Source organism: Glycine max, chromosome 9, assembly GCF_000004515.6.
Source record: "Glycine max cultivar Williams 82 chromosome 9, Glycine_max_v4.0, whole genome shotgun sequence".
Classification (NCBI taxonomy): Eukaryota; Viridiplantae; Streptophyta; class Magnoliopsida; order Fabales; family Fabaceae; genus Glycine; species Glycine max.
The window spans coordinates 45,504,205-45,524,477 of NC_038245.2; the positions used below are offsets into that span (position 1 = coordinate 45,504,205).

General features: G+C 33.2%; 1 protein-coding gene across 1 annotated transcript; it reads right to left on the reverse strand.

The window, feature by feature from the left end:
• Nucleotides 1-9,201: 9,201 nt before the first annotated feature.
• LOC100803927 (protein transport protein SEC31 homolog B) lies at nt 9,202-19,883 on the reverse strand. Its single transcript, XM_003534333.5, has 22 exons — nt 19,318-19,883; nt 18,009-18,063; nt 17,777-17,899; nt 17,542-17,638; nt 17,402-17,438; nt 17,192-17,297; nt 17,052-17,109; nt 15,811-15,908; nt 15,551-15,670; nt 14,632-14,674; nt 14,275-14,396; nt 14,063-14,190; nt 13,401-13,956; nt 13,186-13,278; nt 12,562-12,747; nt 12,260-12,473; nt 11,561-11,658; nt 11,277-11,462; nt 10,544-10,666; nt 10,196-10,457; nt 9,836-10,074; nt 9,202-9,745 (listed from the first exon to the last, which is right to left on the reverse strand). Exons 1-22 carry the CDS (start codon nt 19,632-19,634, stop codon nt 9,650-9,652), a joined length of 3,357 nt encoding a protein of 1,118 aa, XP_003534381.1. The 5' UTR covers nt 19,635-19,883; the 3' UTR covers nt 9,202-9,649.
• Between the last annotated feature and the right edge of the window lie 390 nt (nt 19,884-20,273).

Genomic DNA, 20,273 nt, shown 5'->3' on the forward strand with positions numbered 1-20,273 from the left:
TTAATGGATTATTTGGTTGGAGAGAAGAGAAAAGAATGGAAAAAAAAGGAAAAAAATATTTAAATTAAAATAGAATGATAAAAGTATGACACCCACACAAAAATTTATTTATTTTCTTCTTTTCTTCCTATTTAATCTCAACCAAAAATCTCTAAAAGGATATCAAAGTAAAATTGTTAGCTAATAATTTTTTTAAAGCACACTTCTATTATTGACCGGAATTTATTAAAAATTCAAAAAAAAATTATACATGACTTTTTATTTAATGAGTTTCATTTAACTAATAATAAAGAATGTATTAGAGATCGTATTTTGTTAGTACTCGTTGCCTATTTATTTATTTTTAAATAGATAGATAGAAAAATTCTTTTAATATTTACCATTAATTTAGTTTGAAATACATAATTCACTAAACTTTTAAAAATAGATGCACTTTTACTCTTTTTTTTTTTTAGAGAAGATGCACGTTTACTTTTCACTTTAAAAATAATTTGATTATGTTAGTATTACAAAAAACATCTTAGTTTCTTCTAACAACTTTAAGAGTAAGACTATAAACAGGGGTGAATGACAAAACAAGTGAGGTTTTCGGTTACTTTGACACTTCTGTTTATTAGAAAATTGTTTTAACAACAGCTTTTCTAGCTATTCTATAAAAGTTTGCTGTTGGGTGGTTGGAATGAAATGAAATCAAATTAAGTCATGTTCCTCAATATTATATTTGATCAAATTAAAAGAATCCTTGTTTTGGCCCGTAGGCTTTTGGCGTTCTTAAGATGTACGTGGCATAAGATCAATCAACATTGCATGTGTTGGTAACCCACGTTTGATTCTCTAATTAACAATCATCCCCTGGTACAAAACCGTCCATTTTGTTTTTCTAAGCTACCTTATCTTTTCTTTATATTAATCATTGCAATTGCCAAACCCAACCTTTCATCATGAATCTTAACAGTCACTCCATATCCATCTATTACTTCGAAGATTTATACATTTAGCACCTACCATTATTTCTTTAAAATAAGGAAGCGTGTACTCAGTTTTTATTTCCCATTTTTCTTTTTTTAAACTGTATACCGTGATTATTTAGTATAAAAGGATGGGATTTATCCATACCAGTTTTATAGGATAGTAAAAGTGAAATTCCTTTTAAGTAAATGATACATTTTTTTCCACCCTCAAAATGATACACGTGATTTTGGGATACTTATAGATCTAATTAAATGCGTTCAAAGTCAACTAGACTTAACTTTTACCTTTTTTTACCATTCATTAAGGCATTGAGACCCAATGAAATAACAAGTCAACTAGACTTAACTTTAAAATAATTAAGTCTAACAAAAGTGATACAATTAGGATTTAGGCACGACACAAGAGCGAATAAAAGCTCAGTTTAGCTCTCCACCTATTCTCTTTCCGGTCAAAGACAGAACAAATTTGGAGTCGAAGTTTAAGAAAGATGAGGATGAAGATTTTCAATTAAATCTCATCCCCAAACATCACTTTGTTTAAAATTTTATTTTACTTATATATATTTAAATGAATCGTATATTTATTATATTTTAATTCAAATAATATATAATTAACAAATAATAAGAATCTTAAAAATAAGAAACTTGAGAACTAAATAATATTTTTAGTAAAATATGTAATTTAAATTTATTATTATAACAGTTTAAATTATTGACTGTTATAATAAATATATTTTCAGTAGTTATAAGAAATGAGAGAGTGACAAAAAAATTCTAACCTACACACATATTAGTACTAAATGATCATAGACTCATCAATATATATATATATATTTTTTTGGTGCAGCTAAGACTCATCAAGATACCATTCAACCAATGTATTTGCCTCCTGCTATCCTTATCCTTTTGGCCAAGAGTCATTGGTCATGCCAGGACAAAGAGATAATAGTGGCATGGAGGGATTTCTAATGAAAAAATGGGGCTATTATTACTATGCTTTTGTTTCTGTCTTACTTTTCATGATGGCATTCAAGTGGATCGGACTATCTACACCCCCTTTTGGTGAAAAAATGGAGGGATTTTCATGAGAGGTGGGCACTTTTTTAACTAGCATTTCTGCACATTATTTGTATACTTGCACGTATAAGCAAATTAAATTAATTGCATCAATAAGATTATCTTAACATTGATAGGTAAGAAACATTTTCCTACCTCAATTATGTTGATAACCCTTAAAACTCATTTTGGGTTATCAGAATTCTACTTTGTGTGTCGTACTACATTTCTCTCTGTTAAGCGTTAACTGTCTCGGGCCATTTCTCCTTCCTCGTCACTTGAGGTACTTTTTTTATCGAAGGCTTATGAATATGGTGAGCAACTCTTCAGTCTATAGATCAATTCTCTTTACTTACACGTAGGGATGATAATTTTGAAAATAAAACACCATATACATTCTTTTAATTAATACATTAATTATCTAATTATAAGGAAGCTTAAAATTGGTATAATTTAACTTATCAAAGCACAATATAACCAGATTTTCTTCATCAATTTGAAAAACCGGAAGAAAAAAAATCAGTATACACGACAAAACACTGAAATGGCATCACAATAATACGTGAACGCAGTACACAAATCCAATTATTGTTCATAAAATTATGTAAGAGTAAGCCAATTAAACTATGCCACCTTACAACAATACGTGAACGTAGTACACAAATCCAATTATTGTTCATAAAATTATCTAAGAGTAAGCCAATTAAAACTAGCTATGCCACCTTAAGTGGTTTGATTTTGAGTTTCACATTAATAACAATACAGACAGCAAGTCCATTTGAAAGGGCAATATTGGATTAGTTTAAGAGGAACAGACCAAGTCGAAGTCTATACCCAGAACCCTTTAATAGATTGAATACAATGGTTCATTCCTTTTTTATGACTCAAAACTGCCCTTATCAGAATTCTGTGCGGTTTCCTCTTAAACTTAAGTTGTTGTGTCTGAGAGGTCAAGATCAGTAGAACCAAAATACAATTAATTAATTTTATATTTCGGAATTCAATAGTTGTTACCCAAGAAAATGACTACACAGACGCCAAGTTATCTTCACTCTGTCAGAGCCATTGGTGCAGCCAAAATGGTTTTTAGTACAGACAATGGCATCCACTATTAAGACACATAAGAAGTGTTGTTTCATAATCCAAGAAACAAGAACAATGAGTGTCTTTTACCGTTTAACTCTTAGCTACAGGTGAGAAAATCTATATTCCTTTCCTTAGATTAAGGCTTTACAGCTCAGAAACTAACTTGCTACTTATCTCTCTCTTTTGAATTTATGAAATTGTCTTGTGCGACGGATAGAAAATTAGTATAATGAATAGTTGACTCAAGACCCCTTTTTATTTTTAATGTAATTAATTTCTACAACCATGTATATGCAGCAATTAGCCCAAGACTCCGAAATTATTATAGGAATTTTGTGGTTGGAGGTTGTTTTATACCTTTTCTTTTTGCCTTTTAGAAAAACTGTACTCTTAGAATTAATAAATCACTTTTTTTCCAGGGAAGGGAAAAGGGTTATCATGGAATGGAAGCTTGGTTCTGCAAAGGCCGATAAAAAAAGTCAAAAGGCTCCACAATTCCATCAAGAGTCAGTTCTTTTGTGTCTGTACCTAAATGGCATCTTTAGGTGAATGGAATCTCTTTTATAAGAGTTTCCAATGAAAATCTCTGTAGCAGTCTAGAGATTTGCAATAATGTCTGATTCGTTGGACAAATTTCATGGAAGAAAAAGAGGACCAAATAATTAAAGTGAACAGAAGCCTAGCTTTCTTAAAAGGGTTAAACTAAATTTTTGAAAATTGTCGCATATGGCTATGTTGAATGAAGTCCTCCCATAAACTGTGATGGACTTCATGGAGTTACACTTACACAATACACATCCATTCCCATTTTTGTATTCTGGGCCTCTTGAAGCTGTAATTATTTGTTAGCATATTTTCCAAGAAAAAAAACAGTAACGCCTTATAATAATTTTTATTTTAGGTTTTGTGTATATAAATCAAGAAAGACTAATAAATACATAAAAGTATAACAATTATATAAAACTAACTTATTATTAACCTTCTTTGCTGGAAACGATGTAACACAAATAACAATAGCAACATTCTAAAATGTATTTTAGGAGTATAAATGAAAAAGAAAGGTAACTAATATTATAATAAAAAGCTAAAATAATATTTATTTTGAAACTTTATTTTTTTATATATTTTAATATGACATTTCTTATGAGATGAAGGGAGTATAAGATCAACAATATTTGATGTTGGGAAGTTAGTAATTAAGAAGGATTGTTGAGAAACAACAATTAATTACTCCATTTTTTATGTCAGCTTTTTTAAAAGAATTTTTGTTTATATTTATCTGTATTTTCAAAGTTTAAATTAAAATTAATTACTTATTTTTATCAATTATATTCTTACTTCTCATATAATTTTTAATTAATTTACACATTTGAAAAATATATGTATTTATTATAGAATAGAAATTAAAAAAAGTAAAAAAATGTATTTTATGTACAATAATAATTTAAAATTTGATTTTTTAAATATATAGTTAGGTTTTAAATAATTCGCAACAATAATTTCACCTAACCAGGAAAGACTTGGTTAATGTAGTTTTGTTGTTGATTTGAAAAGGAAGAAAAAAATATATGTATGTAAAGATTTATTTATTTGTAATATTTCCACATTTCTTTTATCCCCTTTCCGAATTGGGACAACATCTATTTCAAGGTTTTGACCGGACCATTTTCCTTCTGCTCACGTGCAGCATCCAAGCCGTCACGCCCTTCTTTATGAATTATTGAATTAATACGAGACTCAAAATAATTAAATCATGTGTTATTATTTAATTGTAGAGAATTTGTTGCATAGTTAGGGAAGTATCAAGTATGTTAAGGGGTCAAAATTTCTTATCGGCTTTCACAGGCAGTCTAGTCTTAGTGTTGCGGAAACTTTGAGAGAAAAGAAAAGGAAAAAAAAAATGAGAATGTCTTTGTTATCCATACTAATCCTTAATGATATTGAATGTTGTAATAATTTTTTTATAGAAAAATGTTAATAATTAATATGTTATGTTAGTGATATGATTCAAATCCATCGTCTCATTACTCCAACCCTACCTTTATGTCCTTCCTCAAAACCACCTTATGACTCCCTTGTATGTTATGATATTTATGAGACAATCATTCTCTCAAGTTAAAAAAGATTACTTTGACACCAAAAAATCAAATTCAATGGGCTGAACAAAATACTTGAGTTGTTGTAAGTATCTTTGATACTTGTTTTTTAATCCTACGAATAAAAAAATATTACTATGCACAACAAAACTATTTATTCATGTATTCAACGTAACTATATTCAGAATTGAACTTAAAAGCACTTGTTAAAGAACAGCCTTGTATTAATTTATCAATGCACTTGGTATTTTTTAACCGCATGTTGAAATGATGTGGTGGGTAACTGGGTGTGTCTTCTATAAATGAAATTATTTTGTTGATGCGGACTTAAAAGAGAATCATTCCCCGAGTTGCTTACAAGAAATACCATAAGCTCATAAACGTGACAAATAAAGGTTAAGTAAGCTTCTTTCTCAAAATGGTTACCACTTCCCTTCAAATACTAGAAGGATTTGTCTAACATCACAGATGTTCGAAAGCTCTAACCTTATTTACAAACTAAACATGGTTGCTCACATGCAGTGCAAGACAGCTCAGAGAGAAAGTACAATACTTGCTACTCAGGATTCCTGAGAGATTCTTTGGGAAAAAAAATAAGGACAAATTTAAAAATCTTGAAGTTGACTTTCTTTGTTCCAAACAAAAACCACAGCGACACATTTAATGACATTATTTATGCCCATATATTTGAGATATTTGAGGGCGGTGACTTGTTGGTCATGGGTTCGAATCCGGAAACAGTCTCTTTGCATATGCAAGGGTAAGGCTGCGTACAACATCCCTCCCCCATACTTTCGCATAGCGAAGAGCCTCTGGACAATATGGTACGAAAGTTTTATTTATGCCCACATATTTGCTTAAGATAATTGGGATTAGGAGACTTACTGCTCAGCATCATTGCCTCCATCGGCCACATCGATTTTAAGGGAAGGAATCAACAATTGATTCAATTGCAGGGAGTGAGACCATGGATAGAGATAGTGATCCAGGTTGCCTTAAGCGGTCCTTTCTGTTTTCTTGTCCATGTTCAAACCTTCAAAATAGAAAAGCATATTTTAAACAAAAATGTGGCTGCTCCCAAGTAAGGCCCGTACCCAAGTGCCAAAGATATGCTTTTTTTATAGTTCAATTAAGATTAATACAGAAATTAAGAGCATGAAACAATTAAAAATATTATGTCAGTAAAAGCTGAAAATAAAAGATATACAGGAATTATGTCACAAAAAAAACAGAAAATAAAAGATGTTCAGAATATATACCAGGCTGTTCAGAAAACAAAGCTACTTGCATCCTACTGAACATGAGCTCACATTGGTATTTTGAAAGGCATACAAAACACAACAACCAACTTTTACTCGGCTTTTAAACCTGAAATAGAATATATAGCACAATCTGACACTGCTACAGAACACAGCAATTAGCTTTTTACTCTGCTTTTAAATCGGAAATGGAATATATATCATAATCCGACACTGCTACAAAATAGAAGAATCAACTTTTGCTCTGCCTTTAAACCTGAAATGGACTATGTACCACAATCTGACTTCTCAGCACCATTGGGACAGTGGTAAATCTTGGTATAACTATGCATGCTTCGTACATGATACAGTGATAAAAAATAAAGCATACAATAGATCTGGAGAAAGTGATATAACAGGGAAAAAAAATAGAAAAAACACATGAATCTTATATTCTTACTCCCAAACATTTAAAAAAGAGACTAAACAGGAAGAAAAAAAAGACCAAACAGAAAAATAGAAAGTTTGGCTCTAAAAGTATACCTTGTCTCTTATATTCTTACCCCAAAGAGAATCCTACTACAGAATACATAAACAAATATCAATTTTATTCTCAACTTTCCAGTTTATAAATGTCAGAAGAACAACAAAGCATTTAACAAAATCCACCTTGGATATAGAGATGCATTAGATGAAATTTACACTTCCATGAGCTAATCAGATTGAGTTAACAACGAGGCACTTAATCTATATAGCATGGCCAATCAGATTGAGTATATCCAGAAAAGCCAGAAAACTAAAGAAATATGAAAAGCTACCCAAAACAAATGAGAGGGAGCTCTGATAGTATATCCACAAAAACAATATATGTTTTACATCTTTTTATTACATAAATATTTATCAAAGGAAACTAATTATATCATTTACCTTATTTGAAGGAATGAAAAGCATTTTTAAAAAATATTTTATCATTTGTTAATTTTGTGTTAGTTGTCTCTAAGAATAAGATGTTTGGTGTGTGCCCATTGGTGATTGGTTTGCGCATAATGTGTGGGTGTTTAATTGTTTTTTTGGGTTCTCCAGGCTGAACTATGGGGAGTGTTGCATGGACTTAGCCTAGAGTTTGTATAACTAAACAAGAATCAAAGGGAGCGAGTCAGAATCACTAACTGTTTTGGAGGGTTGTTGTAGTTCTCACATCCTCTGCTTCTCGTTTGTGGAAAAGATTAAAGGCCTCATTCGCATTTGGATTAAGCTCGTTCATATTTTGCGTGAAGTCGAGTATGCTTTGGATTCTTCATGTTCTAATCAGATTTTTTATAACATTCCTTTTCTATTGTTTATGTTGATTTCTTCATAATTGATATTAGTTGATTTTCTATTTAACTTCATTGATTATGGAAAATAAAAAGTTATCTAAAAACAAGTATTGAGTTTTCTATTTCGCATCAATTTTTATTTACATTAACCATATTCTCCTCATTTTGGAGCAGGGACGGTTGTGCAGAGCAGGCAGAGGACAGATGTGCCTGCAAAGCTGGAGTTTTGGGACGAGAAAGGCAAAAACAGAAAGCGATATTGAAGAAACTTGTTTACTTAGAATAGCAAGGAGTGCCTTCCCCTCTTTTTTTTGTATTTTGTTTTTCTTGTTTTGTTTATATATATATATATATATATGTATATGAGGTTTTTTAGATTTTTTTTTGTTTTGTTTTTATTTATTTTCTTTAGACTCATCTTTGCATTTTTTTCCAGTACTTTTCCATTTCATATTTTGTAATTTATTTTTTATTTTAACTTATTTTATTTTTCTTATATTTTTATTACTTAGTCCAGACAAAATTCAGTGTTTCCATATTTTAATCCAAATTATCAAACGTATTTAAATATTCGTACCGACATTTTTTTCTATAAACTAAATTATTAGTTTTTTTAATAATAATATTTTCTTTGGACACTCCCGGAAATTCCAGCATCCAAAAGTGCTTTTTCAACCATTTCAAATATCTTTTGTTCAAATTCTCGTCGCATTCCCCCAAATCTACAGCTAATATATGTAGCCATGCATCCTAGACTTAACATAATCACCTAAGACATACAAAAAAATTAGTTAAATAAAAATAAGTATCTTAAAAATTGAATCAAAATTACATATTTTTAGAAATAAAAAATCAAATACATTTATTTTAAGATAAATACACCAAAATTATAAATTTAACAAAAATAAGAAGACTAACATTATATTTAAACATCTTTCAAAAAAATATATATGTATATATATATATAAGCATAAAAAATGCTCACCTCAAAAACATTGAAAACATTAATACTTTTCAAAGGAATTTAAATATTTTAATTTATTTAATAAACTAAATCATCGTGAACTGCACACCCAAGGCACATGCATAAAAAAAAGGATGTAAGAGACACATCCCCAATATGACAACTCCAAACCAATAGTTAGATCTCAGTCAGTTAGGATGAGACATAATTAAAATTCATAGTTCACAATCCAATCTTTTGCATCGTATTTCATGTCGCATTGCGATGAGCTTTTTGGCACTGATACGTAAGTTTTTTAATCATATTTCATGTCCTGAGAAATGTCAACCCACAAATACTACATGATCACGCTAGGCCCCAAGCGCCATGGACAGCCCGTTGAAACTAGTGCGTCTAAATCACAAACATGTACAGCTTGGAGAAATTAAATGATGGATGATTAAAAAAACATGATGCTACATTATTCACCTGTTTGACGATCAAATCAATACTTATATGGCTAGTGTTATACAAAATACTCTTTAAAAAGAAAAGAAACATCAATCTATAACTAACACTAGAATAGCTTGGAGCGTCACCATGGTACGACAGGGGTGTGAGGAAAAAACCCATCTGAAATTTTTAGGACAAACAGACAGACAACACTTTTCTCCATATTACAAATATTGGTCGAAAAACAATCTGCAAAAATTTCTAATCATTTCCTGAAAACTACCTTCAGTAACAGCTTTTAATAACAATCGATGTGAAAGCTGCAGACACAGCAAGAAATTGTAGAAGCACATATCAAAACCCTGCACCTGAAATCTAGAGATGGCAACAGTCTGTGTACATTGATAGGAGGATCAGCAATCACTACTGCAAGATGCTAATCACATGAAAAATTTCCAAAATCAGCAAAAAGATATCTGTAACTTTTTTAACTTAGTCTCACGCTCTGTCTTGTCTTGATCATCCGCTTGAGTGAACCTAACCAGGACTGGCATTCGTCCCACTCGGTAGTAGTAAGAAGAACCTGCAACACCAGTAAAACAGCTAGAATGTAGATTTGATGCAGGTTATTTACACAGGTAAATACTATAATTTGCATTTGCAATTGATTTACCTGAATTTGTAGGGCAGTACCAAAATCACCATTGTCTAATGCCTGACAAAGCTGAAGGAGCTTATCAGAAGCATTTTTTGATATGTCTCCACTATTTAACTTGGCAAACAATCCACCAAGTCTCTTCGAGTTGTCTTCTATCTCCCGCTTCCTAGCTGGATTTGCACGTGAACCTCCAAGGGCGTCTGATGTCTCATTGAAAAGCCTTGTCAAAGTTGTGACAATAGGCATTTGATGCCCTGGCACAGTCAACGCAAGCAAATAGCTCAACAAATATGATGAGTTCAAGATTTCTATTACGACCCATATTAAAATAAACACAGGCAAATTCATAATTCTTTTGGTGCAATTTAAAATTACCAGGTACTTTTGAAGTATCAGCAGTCTGCAAAGTAGGAGGAGGAGTTGGAGGTGCTGGAGGTGGTTGCACAGGTTGCACTTGAGGGGGACTGGGAGGTTGTATTGATCCCATCCCAGGTCTTTGGACATTACCAGAACCAGAGACTGGCATGAATCCCATTGGATTTGGGGTAGGTGCCACAACTTGTGACAAGTTCTGGCCATGACTCAAGGCCACTTGTGATGGAGCAGGGGGTGTAGGCTGGTAAGGTGGATTGGTTGTCTGAAATATAGAAAGTCATGGTTTAATCCACAAGTAGCCTCAAATAATTGATAATACAAAATTTGAAATTAAAAGGGTTTACAGACATTATACAATTGAGAACCCAATGTAGGCTGCTGATATCGCTCCACATTTCTAAGCACAGGAGGAGTTTGAGGATCAAAGGTTCTCAAAGGTGGTGGTGCAACAGCAGTATTTGAGAAAGTCGGCTACAAGAAAAAAATAATTAGATTCAAGCAACAAGGGAAATCTTAATTGATTATGAAAAGGAAACTTCAAAAAATGTTTGGAATATAACATTAAATCTTATACAAGGAGAGACTTGCTACTAAAACCCACTAAACAATAATTCCAGATTATACAAGAGACCCAGAGTATGAGTTTCCCCTCATCGTGCCTGCTAACAATAATAAAAATAAAATAAAAAACTGCATACCTTAATATTATCTACCATGTGTCTGTCTTAGCAGAGGTTTTAATTTCAAACAAAGTTCTTCTTGTATCTCAAAGAAATGGTTGTCACTGCTTGGGTTTGCAATTACATCCCAAAACAACTTTTCTTCTATGTCCAAATCAATCATTTGGAGTCAAAATTCACACACTATGTGCATGTTTGGTTCAACTTATCTAGAAAAGAAAAATTCATCCTCTAAAAGGAACTTTAAAGAAAATAATTATTTCACCCAAAAACAACTATAGACTATCAATATATTTTGAATAAAACTCAAATTACCGCTGAGCTATAATTCCATAAACATTATCCGCAAACACAACAAAGATTCTTTTTTTTTTAAGATGTAACATGATATCATGACATACCTGGGGAGTTTGCGCAACCTGAGTAGCCTGCGGAGGAACAAACAAATTAGGCTGTAGAGGTTGCTGGGGTGGAGTATGAGTAGGAGCACCATAGCCTCTTCCATATCTAGGATCAAATGACTGTTGATAGCTGTCAGGATATTGAATTCCAGAAACACCATGCTGCACTTGAGTGGGTACTGGCTCCTAAACAACAAAGATTATTTGGAATCATTTCAAATTGTAAAAAGACATGTTTTCTGCACCAAAAAAGAAAATGGTAAAGAACAAAGTTAAATAACTACCTGATAATAATTGCTATTATAATTGGAATTATCAGCACCATAATAGGACCCACTGTGTGATTGAGAACCTTCAAAAGCAGTAGTTTTGAAGTCTTTCTCTGCAAGCAATAACCATTTGAAAAGGAAGCAAAAAAAGTGAATAAAATATAGGTGTACAGCAAGTTTCACAATTAAAAAATGGAAACACTAGCAGCTGAATTTGTAACAAGATAATAATTAATCAAATAACTAAAAAATATAAAAATAGGTCTCTCCAATCAAGAATCCTTAAATAACAAAATAATTATGGTGTTCCTCCCTCAGTGTAAGTTAACTTTAATGAGCTGCAGCTCTACATGCTAAATGTGGTTAACAAATGATCTACTTTTAATTAGAATAATGTAAGATATGAAATTTACCAAAAAGAAACTCTTGGTGAAAATATTTCAGTTTATGAACGATTAAACACTCCACTATTCATTAAGATTGTTCAAAGGGTGGCATAAGTAACCATTTGACTGGTTAAGTCTTCTTAAAACATAGCAGCATAGAACTATGCACTAAAGTTTTAACCATAAAATAGAACTACGCCATACTAAGTTTATTCCTAACACAAGATTACTGTTCTACTAAAAAAGTAAGTATTCATCAAGCAAAAGTAGCATGCAAAGTGTCACTTGCTAATAATCAGCATCCCTTTGAGTCCAAGAAAATTTTTACCAGGTTCTGTAGAAAGAGCAATTCGATCCTTTAAAATTGTTAGTTCAGGCGACAGTTCTTCAGAACCCAAAAGTTTTAAATACTCCATCGCTGTAGTCAACAGCCCTTGACTTGCTAAAATTTCAGCATATTTCTCAACAAGCTTGCACAGAGAAGCACTAAACTGCTTCTGCCCAGTTGCCAAGGCAAGAACAATAGTCTTTTCCATTAAATCCTAACAATAGATAATCTTGTCAATTTTCTAGCAGCAATACTGGTAAGCGAGAATTTTATAACAGCTACAACAAGAGGGTCAATCTTACCTGAAGAAGGTCAACATAAGATTTTCCCTCGTGCTCATTTGACAGGCTCCTTGACCAAATTTCAACAGTTTTATCAATATTTCCAGCACATATATAACACAGAGTTGCAGCTAATGTATTGCCAGCCCCCATGAGTTTTGAAGCAAGTGTGTCACAAAGCATAGTCCATTCATCTCTCTGAGCAAACTGTTAATATGTGATAACATGAATAATATGTAATATATAATAACTCAATCATGAAAATTTCTGGCTAATATGAAGTTTCTAATTTGTACTATAAGAGAAATTCTGGTCTCAACTTAATCCAATCATAATATGACCCTTACTCCATTAGTAACAACAATATGAAGCCATGGTCAAAAGGTGAAGGCAGAAGATGCAGGCTTTCAATATGCAGCAATTATAGAGATGGCAATATGTTAACAAGAACTAATAAACTATTAAAAGAAACCCAGGGTATAATAAGAAGAGCAAGTGAGTTTGAGATGCTAGTAAAACATCATTAGGTAACTTGGCATTCCTTTTTTTTATCAATTTAAGAACGATAGAAATACTAAAATGATGTCAGCACTTCATAATCTTACTAAAAAAATTAGACAAGCAGCAAAGACCAAAGAGACTTACACTACAAAGAAGCGCAAGGGTTTCTTTCCAAAACTTCAGTGGTCTGGTGTTCACTAAGCTCAAGAGATCATTGCTCACCATTGCTGATACAATCTGAAAATGGAAATGACCCACAAATAAAGAGATTTCTAAAAAAACAAAATATCAGGTAGGTATAGGATAGAATTTTTGTTAGATATAAAATTGACAGTTTATATGATGTTATCATCAGCTACCTTCAAGTATGGTGATCGGACCATTTTAAGGTATTGATCCCGTGTACTTTCCCACAAGGAAGCATTCCCAACATGAGCAATAACTAATGCATCAGCCCATTTATTTGCAGAAATGCATTGCATTACTGCCCCATTGTAGTCCCCAACAACTAAAGCATGCTGAACACTGTCGTCAAATGAAGGGTCACTGCTCTCCTCCACTTCCACATCATCTTGGATTTTCTTTGAACCATTGGCATTTTCCGCAACAACAAAGTTGCCAGCAGAAGTAGATACAGGGGTATCAGCTTTAGGACTGGGAAGATTATTAAAGAAATCTTCCCCATTATCAGTAGAGAAAATAGGGGTTTCATTAGTAGACACATGTCCAGTATTATCAACAGTTGTGTCCTCAAGTCCAAGTGCATTTACTTCTTGGGAAAGATCATCATTAACTGTGTCTTTTGCTTCACTAGGTACATTGAAACCAAGATGTGAGAGAAGTTTTGTGCGTGCAGTCCCATCATCTTCAAACATAACCTTCAAAAAGCCCCATGTTTCTCTTTCCTCCTCAGATCTATAACATCAAAAAGTGATCAGCATTGTTCCAAGTGTAACGGATTAGGTTAGGCATAATAAAGAAAGACCATGAGACAATGTTGCACTTCATGAATAGAACTCACTCTGATTCCTCAGTTTTTTTTCCGCATAAAACCCTCAATAAAGACCTTTCTCCATTCTGTATTGCAGCTTCAAACTCAGATGAACGACTAACTAGACCATTTTCAGTGACCAAGTTATGCACATAAACCTGGAAAATCACAAATAGAATGAATTCAATTAAAAGTTTTAAGAAATTTGCCATTCACATATGATCAAAGCACTAAAACCTTACCTCTGAAGCACCAGCTGGAGAACCTGCAGCAGATGCCCTGGGATGAAATGACACAAGTTTGCCTCCAAAGCCAAAAGACACACCAGCAGGACGTTTATACCATTTTGGTGCTCTCAGTGGTACTGCACAGAACCGAAATTTCATCAAGAGATTCCAAAAAAGCCCTGATACCAAGGCGTTCTTAAGAACAGAAAGCCTTGCCTATCCCTCCTCAACACACAAAACAAACCCACAATATGCTTATAAAGAAAAGCTACATAGACTGTTTGAGTATGTCAATCACATACAGATGATATATGAGAAATTATATGTAAAATTATAATAGTTTATTCCATAGACCGAAAAAAAATATATCACCTGCACCAAAATCATTTTCCCCAATATCATTTTGACGGCAACCCTGCAGACAATTACAAATATTACTGTAAATAATGTGGCAAATAAAGAGATATAGAAGAGAATCTAGAATGCAAATTATGACTATATTACCAAAAAGAAATTAGAAATAGGCAAAACATATTTAAAATTGCTTACATTTTTATCCCATATATTCTTATCTAATTTGGCTTAAAAGGGAAAATTTAAATATAATAAAGCCTAATGCCATGCAAAATGTTATGAATAACCCAAATACCCAATTAAGCCAAGTCTATAAGCAAAAACTAACAGGTTTTGACAAAAAGTCTAGGACAGTGTCAAAAGTCGATCATGCGAAAAATGCTTGCATGCTTAAAGAGAGATTTAATTAAAAATAAGATTTTGGACAGGAAAAACAAGAATCAATGCAAAATATAATGGGGAATCAGTGTCATGTCTATAACTTCAACAAAAAAATTACTTATTTTATAAGTTATAAACACGATTGAAGTGATAAAGAATGAGATGGACAGCAAATGAAGACAGACAGAAAAAACTTTACTACAGCAAGCTATAATATAAAAAACAGAAACGTTTGATGAGGGACAACGTGAATATGGTTATATCAAAATTTGTATTTGTAGAGTAAAATATTAATTCATTATACATATTGTAAGACGCTACTTCATCACATTCCACCATAACTAGTATTTATGAATTATGGCCAATAAAAATATAGCAAATGAAATTTAGGCATGACTTATCTAATATTTTATTTTCCATGACACTTTGTCATATCACTCCAAGTTTACTCTCAAAATGAATTCCTTCAACATTACAGCAGACTTCCACATACTTGCTAAACAAAATCAGGTGAAAACTCACCAAAACTAAAATAAACCACCAAAAATATTTGTACCTTAATATTATATATACCAATTTTTCCATCAAAGGAAGATGCTGATATTACTCCAGGTATCCTGGGATACCAATGCACATCAAAATTCCAATTGGTCCCAGCTGGCAATTCGTAGGCAATCTGTACCCCACCCCCACCCAAAAAGGAAAAACCATCACCACTGAGCCAATGTACTATATTTGTAAATGTCAATGCAATCGAGCAGTTCTGGAACTCATCAAACAGAATATGAGATGGGTAAAAAAAGGCAAAAGCACCACCTCTCCAGAAATCATGTCCCAGCATATAGTCCGGCTATCTTTGCCACAGGTAAGCAAATAAGAGCTATCATTGGGACACCAAGACATTGCAATTACCCCTAATATAGTAAATTCAGGCAACAAAACCAAATAAGATAAACTGAAAACAGTGAAAGAGACTAAGTTTCACAATAAAACTGCAAGAACTATAAAATCAAGATCTAGAAGCCTATAAATGACAAATCATAACCTAAGATGCTATCATCCATCAGCACATTAATTTAACAGGAATAATTGACAATCTTACGGTACATTATACTAGGTGCAAAAGCATAGCATAGATAACAAAAACTATAAATAAAAACAAAATGATCACTAAACAAACACAAGATGCCTAACAGGGTGTCTGCTCAATTGTCAAAATGAAAGCAAAAATCACTGCCATCAAGTTTTTGGAGGGACTCAAAACAAGTATAGACTTAAATTTAAATATACCTTGATTTTCAGGCAAATTGTCCAATTCAGGCACATTTGGCAACATGGGCTGTATACTGTCCACTACATAAAGGAAGAAAATCTACTATACTAAGTACTTGATTGGATACCAATCCAAATGTATTCAGTGAAGCCTTTTTTTGCAGTGTTTCCAAACAAGGAATAGGAAAGGCATAAGGTAGAATAATCCCAATATCCTAGGAAGCAGGGACACTTCAAAATAGGCATCATATTCATGTCTAACATGTACCACTGTTAGACACTTCAAGGAAACTAAGGACACTGCTCTACTTACATTTTGGAATTTTTCCACTTTGCATTTTCTGAACTTTTATCGTTAAATATTGATTCTCTTTTAATTTATGTTTTGTGCTTTTATACTAATACTAATTGTATACATTGTACCATAACTGAGCCATGTCATGTCCCAAAGTCTCTAAAAATTTTCATGCCCCCATGTCAAAGTCATGCCGGTATCCATGTCTTCTGTCATATCCATGCTTCCTAGCACTATATCACCCTCCCTCCTCTTCATATATAATTCACACAAATTTCACATAAATAAGAGAAAAAGAAGATCTACAATAACAAAAGTTTAATTATCTATCATGGCCTGTTTCACAGCTAACATTACTTGCTCACTTGCTTCCCACATTTGAAAGATCAGTGAGGGGAATCAAGAAAGAAAAAATACTACAAATAAGAGAAGGTAGCATTGACAAAGAGACAGCCATAAGAATTATAAACAAATTAACAGGTGCCATTACCTCTAGTGTGTCCCACAAACTCCTTTATTGGTGAAATTGTATTCCTCATGTCCCAAAGCTGCATCAACATGCTCATATAAGGTCAATACACACAACCCTTGAAATAAACAGACAAATAATCTGCAATGACTATGCTATACCCTCAAAGAAGGAGAGCCGTCTTCATCTGATGCAACAACAAGTTGTGTGGCAACATCAGGATTCCACTGCAAAACAGAACACCGCCTTCTAACCGAATCTGCAAAGCTGCCAGTTCACAAATGATATATAAGGTTATAATTATTTTTTTAGGTAATAGAATACCAAACTTTCTTCCAAAACAAAAGGCAAAAGATGAGCAACCAAGTTACCTTATCACTGGCTTTTGCTTCTTTAGGTCCCAGACCACTGGAAAATAAAACCAAAATATGTATATTAACATATATAGTATTCCACCAAACATGTAACATTGAGAACAGAATATAAAGGATAGATTAAATTCCTTCCTCACCTGTGGTCCCATTGTATGAAGTAGACGCTAATATGTGTTGGACTTTACTGTTCCAAGATAAGAATGAAATTTCTCCCTGGGAAGCAGACCCAGTACTCTGCACCATTATCATATACACTAAATATTTTAAATTTATTAATTTACAGAGACAGATATTTGAAGATTAAAACATATTAATCCATCAAAGCAGGGGCAAATGTCTGTAACATGCACACTCAAGGGAACAATCTCTGACCTTTAGTGGTGGAAAATGTGTAGGTTCTGAAGGATTGACCAAATCCCATATGCAAATTTCACCATCCTCAGCCCCAGATGCAAGAAGATTTGGTGCAATGACATTAAACTCAAGACCACGAACCTGAAACAAGAAAAATATAAGATAGGATTTTAAATTAAGCAAACAATATATATGGTCAAGAACAATTAAAACTCAACAGTTTGGCTTATAAAAGCAAAGCAGAACTTACTGGTCCTTTATGCCTTACAAGGTGTCCAACAAGAGAACTTTGATTTGACTCCGAGCTGAGAAAAGTTATCAAAATAAATAAATTAACTTAACTCATTCGATAGGCAAAGTAAAAATTGTTTATGAAACTAAAATCATAACTTGAACAAATTAAGCTATGAACCAAAATATTCAGAATTAATAAATACTTTATCAATAATGGCACCATGTATTTAATCCAACAGAAATTATAGCCTTTCTCGATTTTCATGACAACCACTTATAATTTGAAGAGAACTTGATTTTGAGCTAGCATAGCTCAGATATAAGGGATTGCCAATATAAGATCATCCTTCACTTGCATCGACAGACAATGCCATCCATCTATAATTGCTCAAATTAGAAAATGTGAAGGGCAAAGATGTCTTTAAATTGGGGGAAACATGTGTCACATTGAATTTACATAATAATATTTGAATAATTCTGCACAAAGAATGTAAATTTCAGGACTCAATCATTATAATTTATATATTTATTAGGAATCCTTCATCTCCTAATCTTCCACAATTTTCTTACACCAAGAAACCACTAGACCCACTGTCTAGTGGCTAGTGGCTAGGAGGGAGGAGGACCAGTAACACAAAGCTGCAAAATCCTAACACTCCCAAAATATAATGAGCAGTGATAAAATAAAACTAGAAAGGATTACCAAAAGAATAAGCAATTCTTTATCTAATAGCAAAGGGGTAGGTCAGCTCTTTCCACCTGATGCATCCATTATTGTTTCTTTTTATTTGACATTTTAAGAGGATACTTTACCTACCTGTTTGTTCGCTCTGTTATTCCTGATGGGATTTTTTTTTCTTTTTTCATTAAGTAAAAGACAAAAGGAAATGCAAATTGTATACCGAACAGCAATATGATGCATTCATATCAAACAAAATTTCTATTCTGACTCGAAACAATCGTTAAGCATCATATGAAAATTGTATACACCAAACAATAATAATAATAATGAGAAACCAAATCAGCAATTCAAAATTGAATTTGACTTGCATCAAGATCGTATTATCCAATAAAAATATCGAGTACTCCTTCCACTAATCACTGATGTTGAATCGTTACTCCAATTCATGCATTAAAAACCGTACTATGTTTCGATCAACTCACAAATCATTAAAACCATGCATTCAGTCAAGTTCCAAATTCTGCAATCTAACCGTATTTCTAGGAGGTCATCTAACCCTAGGAAACTCCAATCTCGGCAAACACATGCCATTTCCAATATCAAAACAAAAGCAACGCGCATGAGAGAAAGGTCCACCATTTACCGGATCAGAGTGAGAGGATTCCAGATGTCAATGTTGCCATCCACCAATCCACCGGCAACGAGGCCGAGAGCGAAGTCTTCAGAGCCAGAACCGTTCTTCCCCCAGGAGAGACGGTTGAAACGGTCGGAGCTCGGGCACTCCGCGACGAGAGGCAGTTCCTGATCGTCGGACTGGAAATCGAGCTTGAATATCTCGAGATTCGCGGAAGAGCTGAAGGACAGATCAACGGCGCCAGCCATGGTCCCGGCGGCCAGGTACGGAGCGTCCGGCGCCAGCGCCACCGACGCTGATCGATTCACCCCTTTGATGCAAGCCATTCGATCTCAGAAAACCTAATAGCGCCGAAAACACGAAATTGAAATCGCTAATCGGAAATTCGAGTGCGGGTGGAGAGCGGAAATAGATCTAGGAATTCGGAATGTTTGGATCTGATCTGCGGAATGCGAGAGTGTGAAGAACCCACTCTCTCTTTCTCTTTCTCTCTCTCCGTTGTTGTGTTGTTCCTCCTTTTTTCCTCTCTCTCTCTCTACGTTTTTTCTACAAATTAATTTTGCGTTGTAAGAACTCTTTGTTTTGAGTTTATAGATACACTTGCTGTGTGACACACTTTGGGCTTTACTATAAGGGTGGTCTTGTCTGCAACGTACAACCATTTAAGCAAGGTCTTAGATAGGTGTATGAATACACGCCGCACTGGATTATTATCTCCTACGAGGTACAACGTGAATCCGTGGCATCACTAATTACCGATTGACACGTATGTATTGTGTGAGATAATTTATGGTGCATTTGGATGAAATTCTCCAATCTGCTTTCATTTTATAATTACTTTTTTTACTGCATCATTTTATAACTACGTAGTTTTTTTAGACAATTATAGTAATTACTTACTATTCCGTTCCCTTCGCCTCTAATCTTAACAATTTAATTAAGAAAATGATGTTAAAAAATATAAA

Coding starts and splice junctions, on each gene's coding strand:
- LOC100803927 (XM_003534333.5), bottom strand. CDS start 19,634: ATGGCTTGCATCAAAGGGGTGAATCGATCAGCGTCGGTGGCGCTGGCG. Junction 17,439..17,541: donor TTCATACAATGGGACCACAG/GTGAGGAAGGAA, acceptor TTTATTTTCCAG/TGGTCTGGGACCTAAAGAAG. Junction 10,667..11,276: donor AGGTTGCGCAAACTCCCCAG/GTATGTCATGAT, acceptor TTTTTCTTGTAG/CCGACTTTCTCAAATACTGC.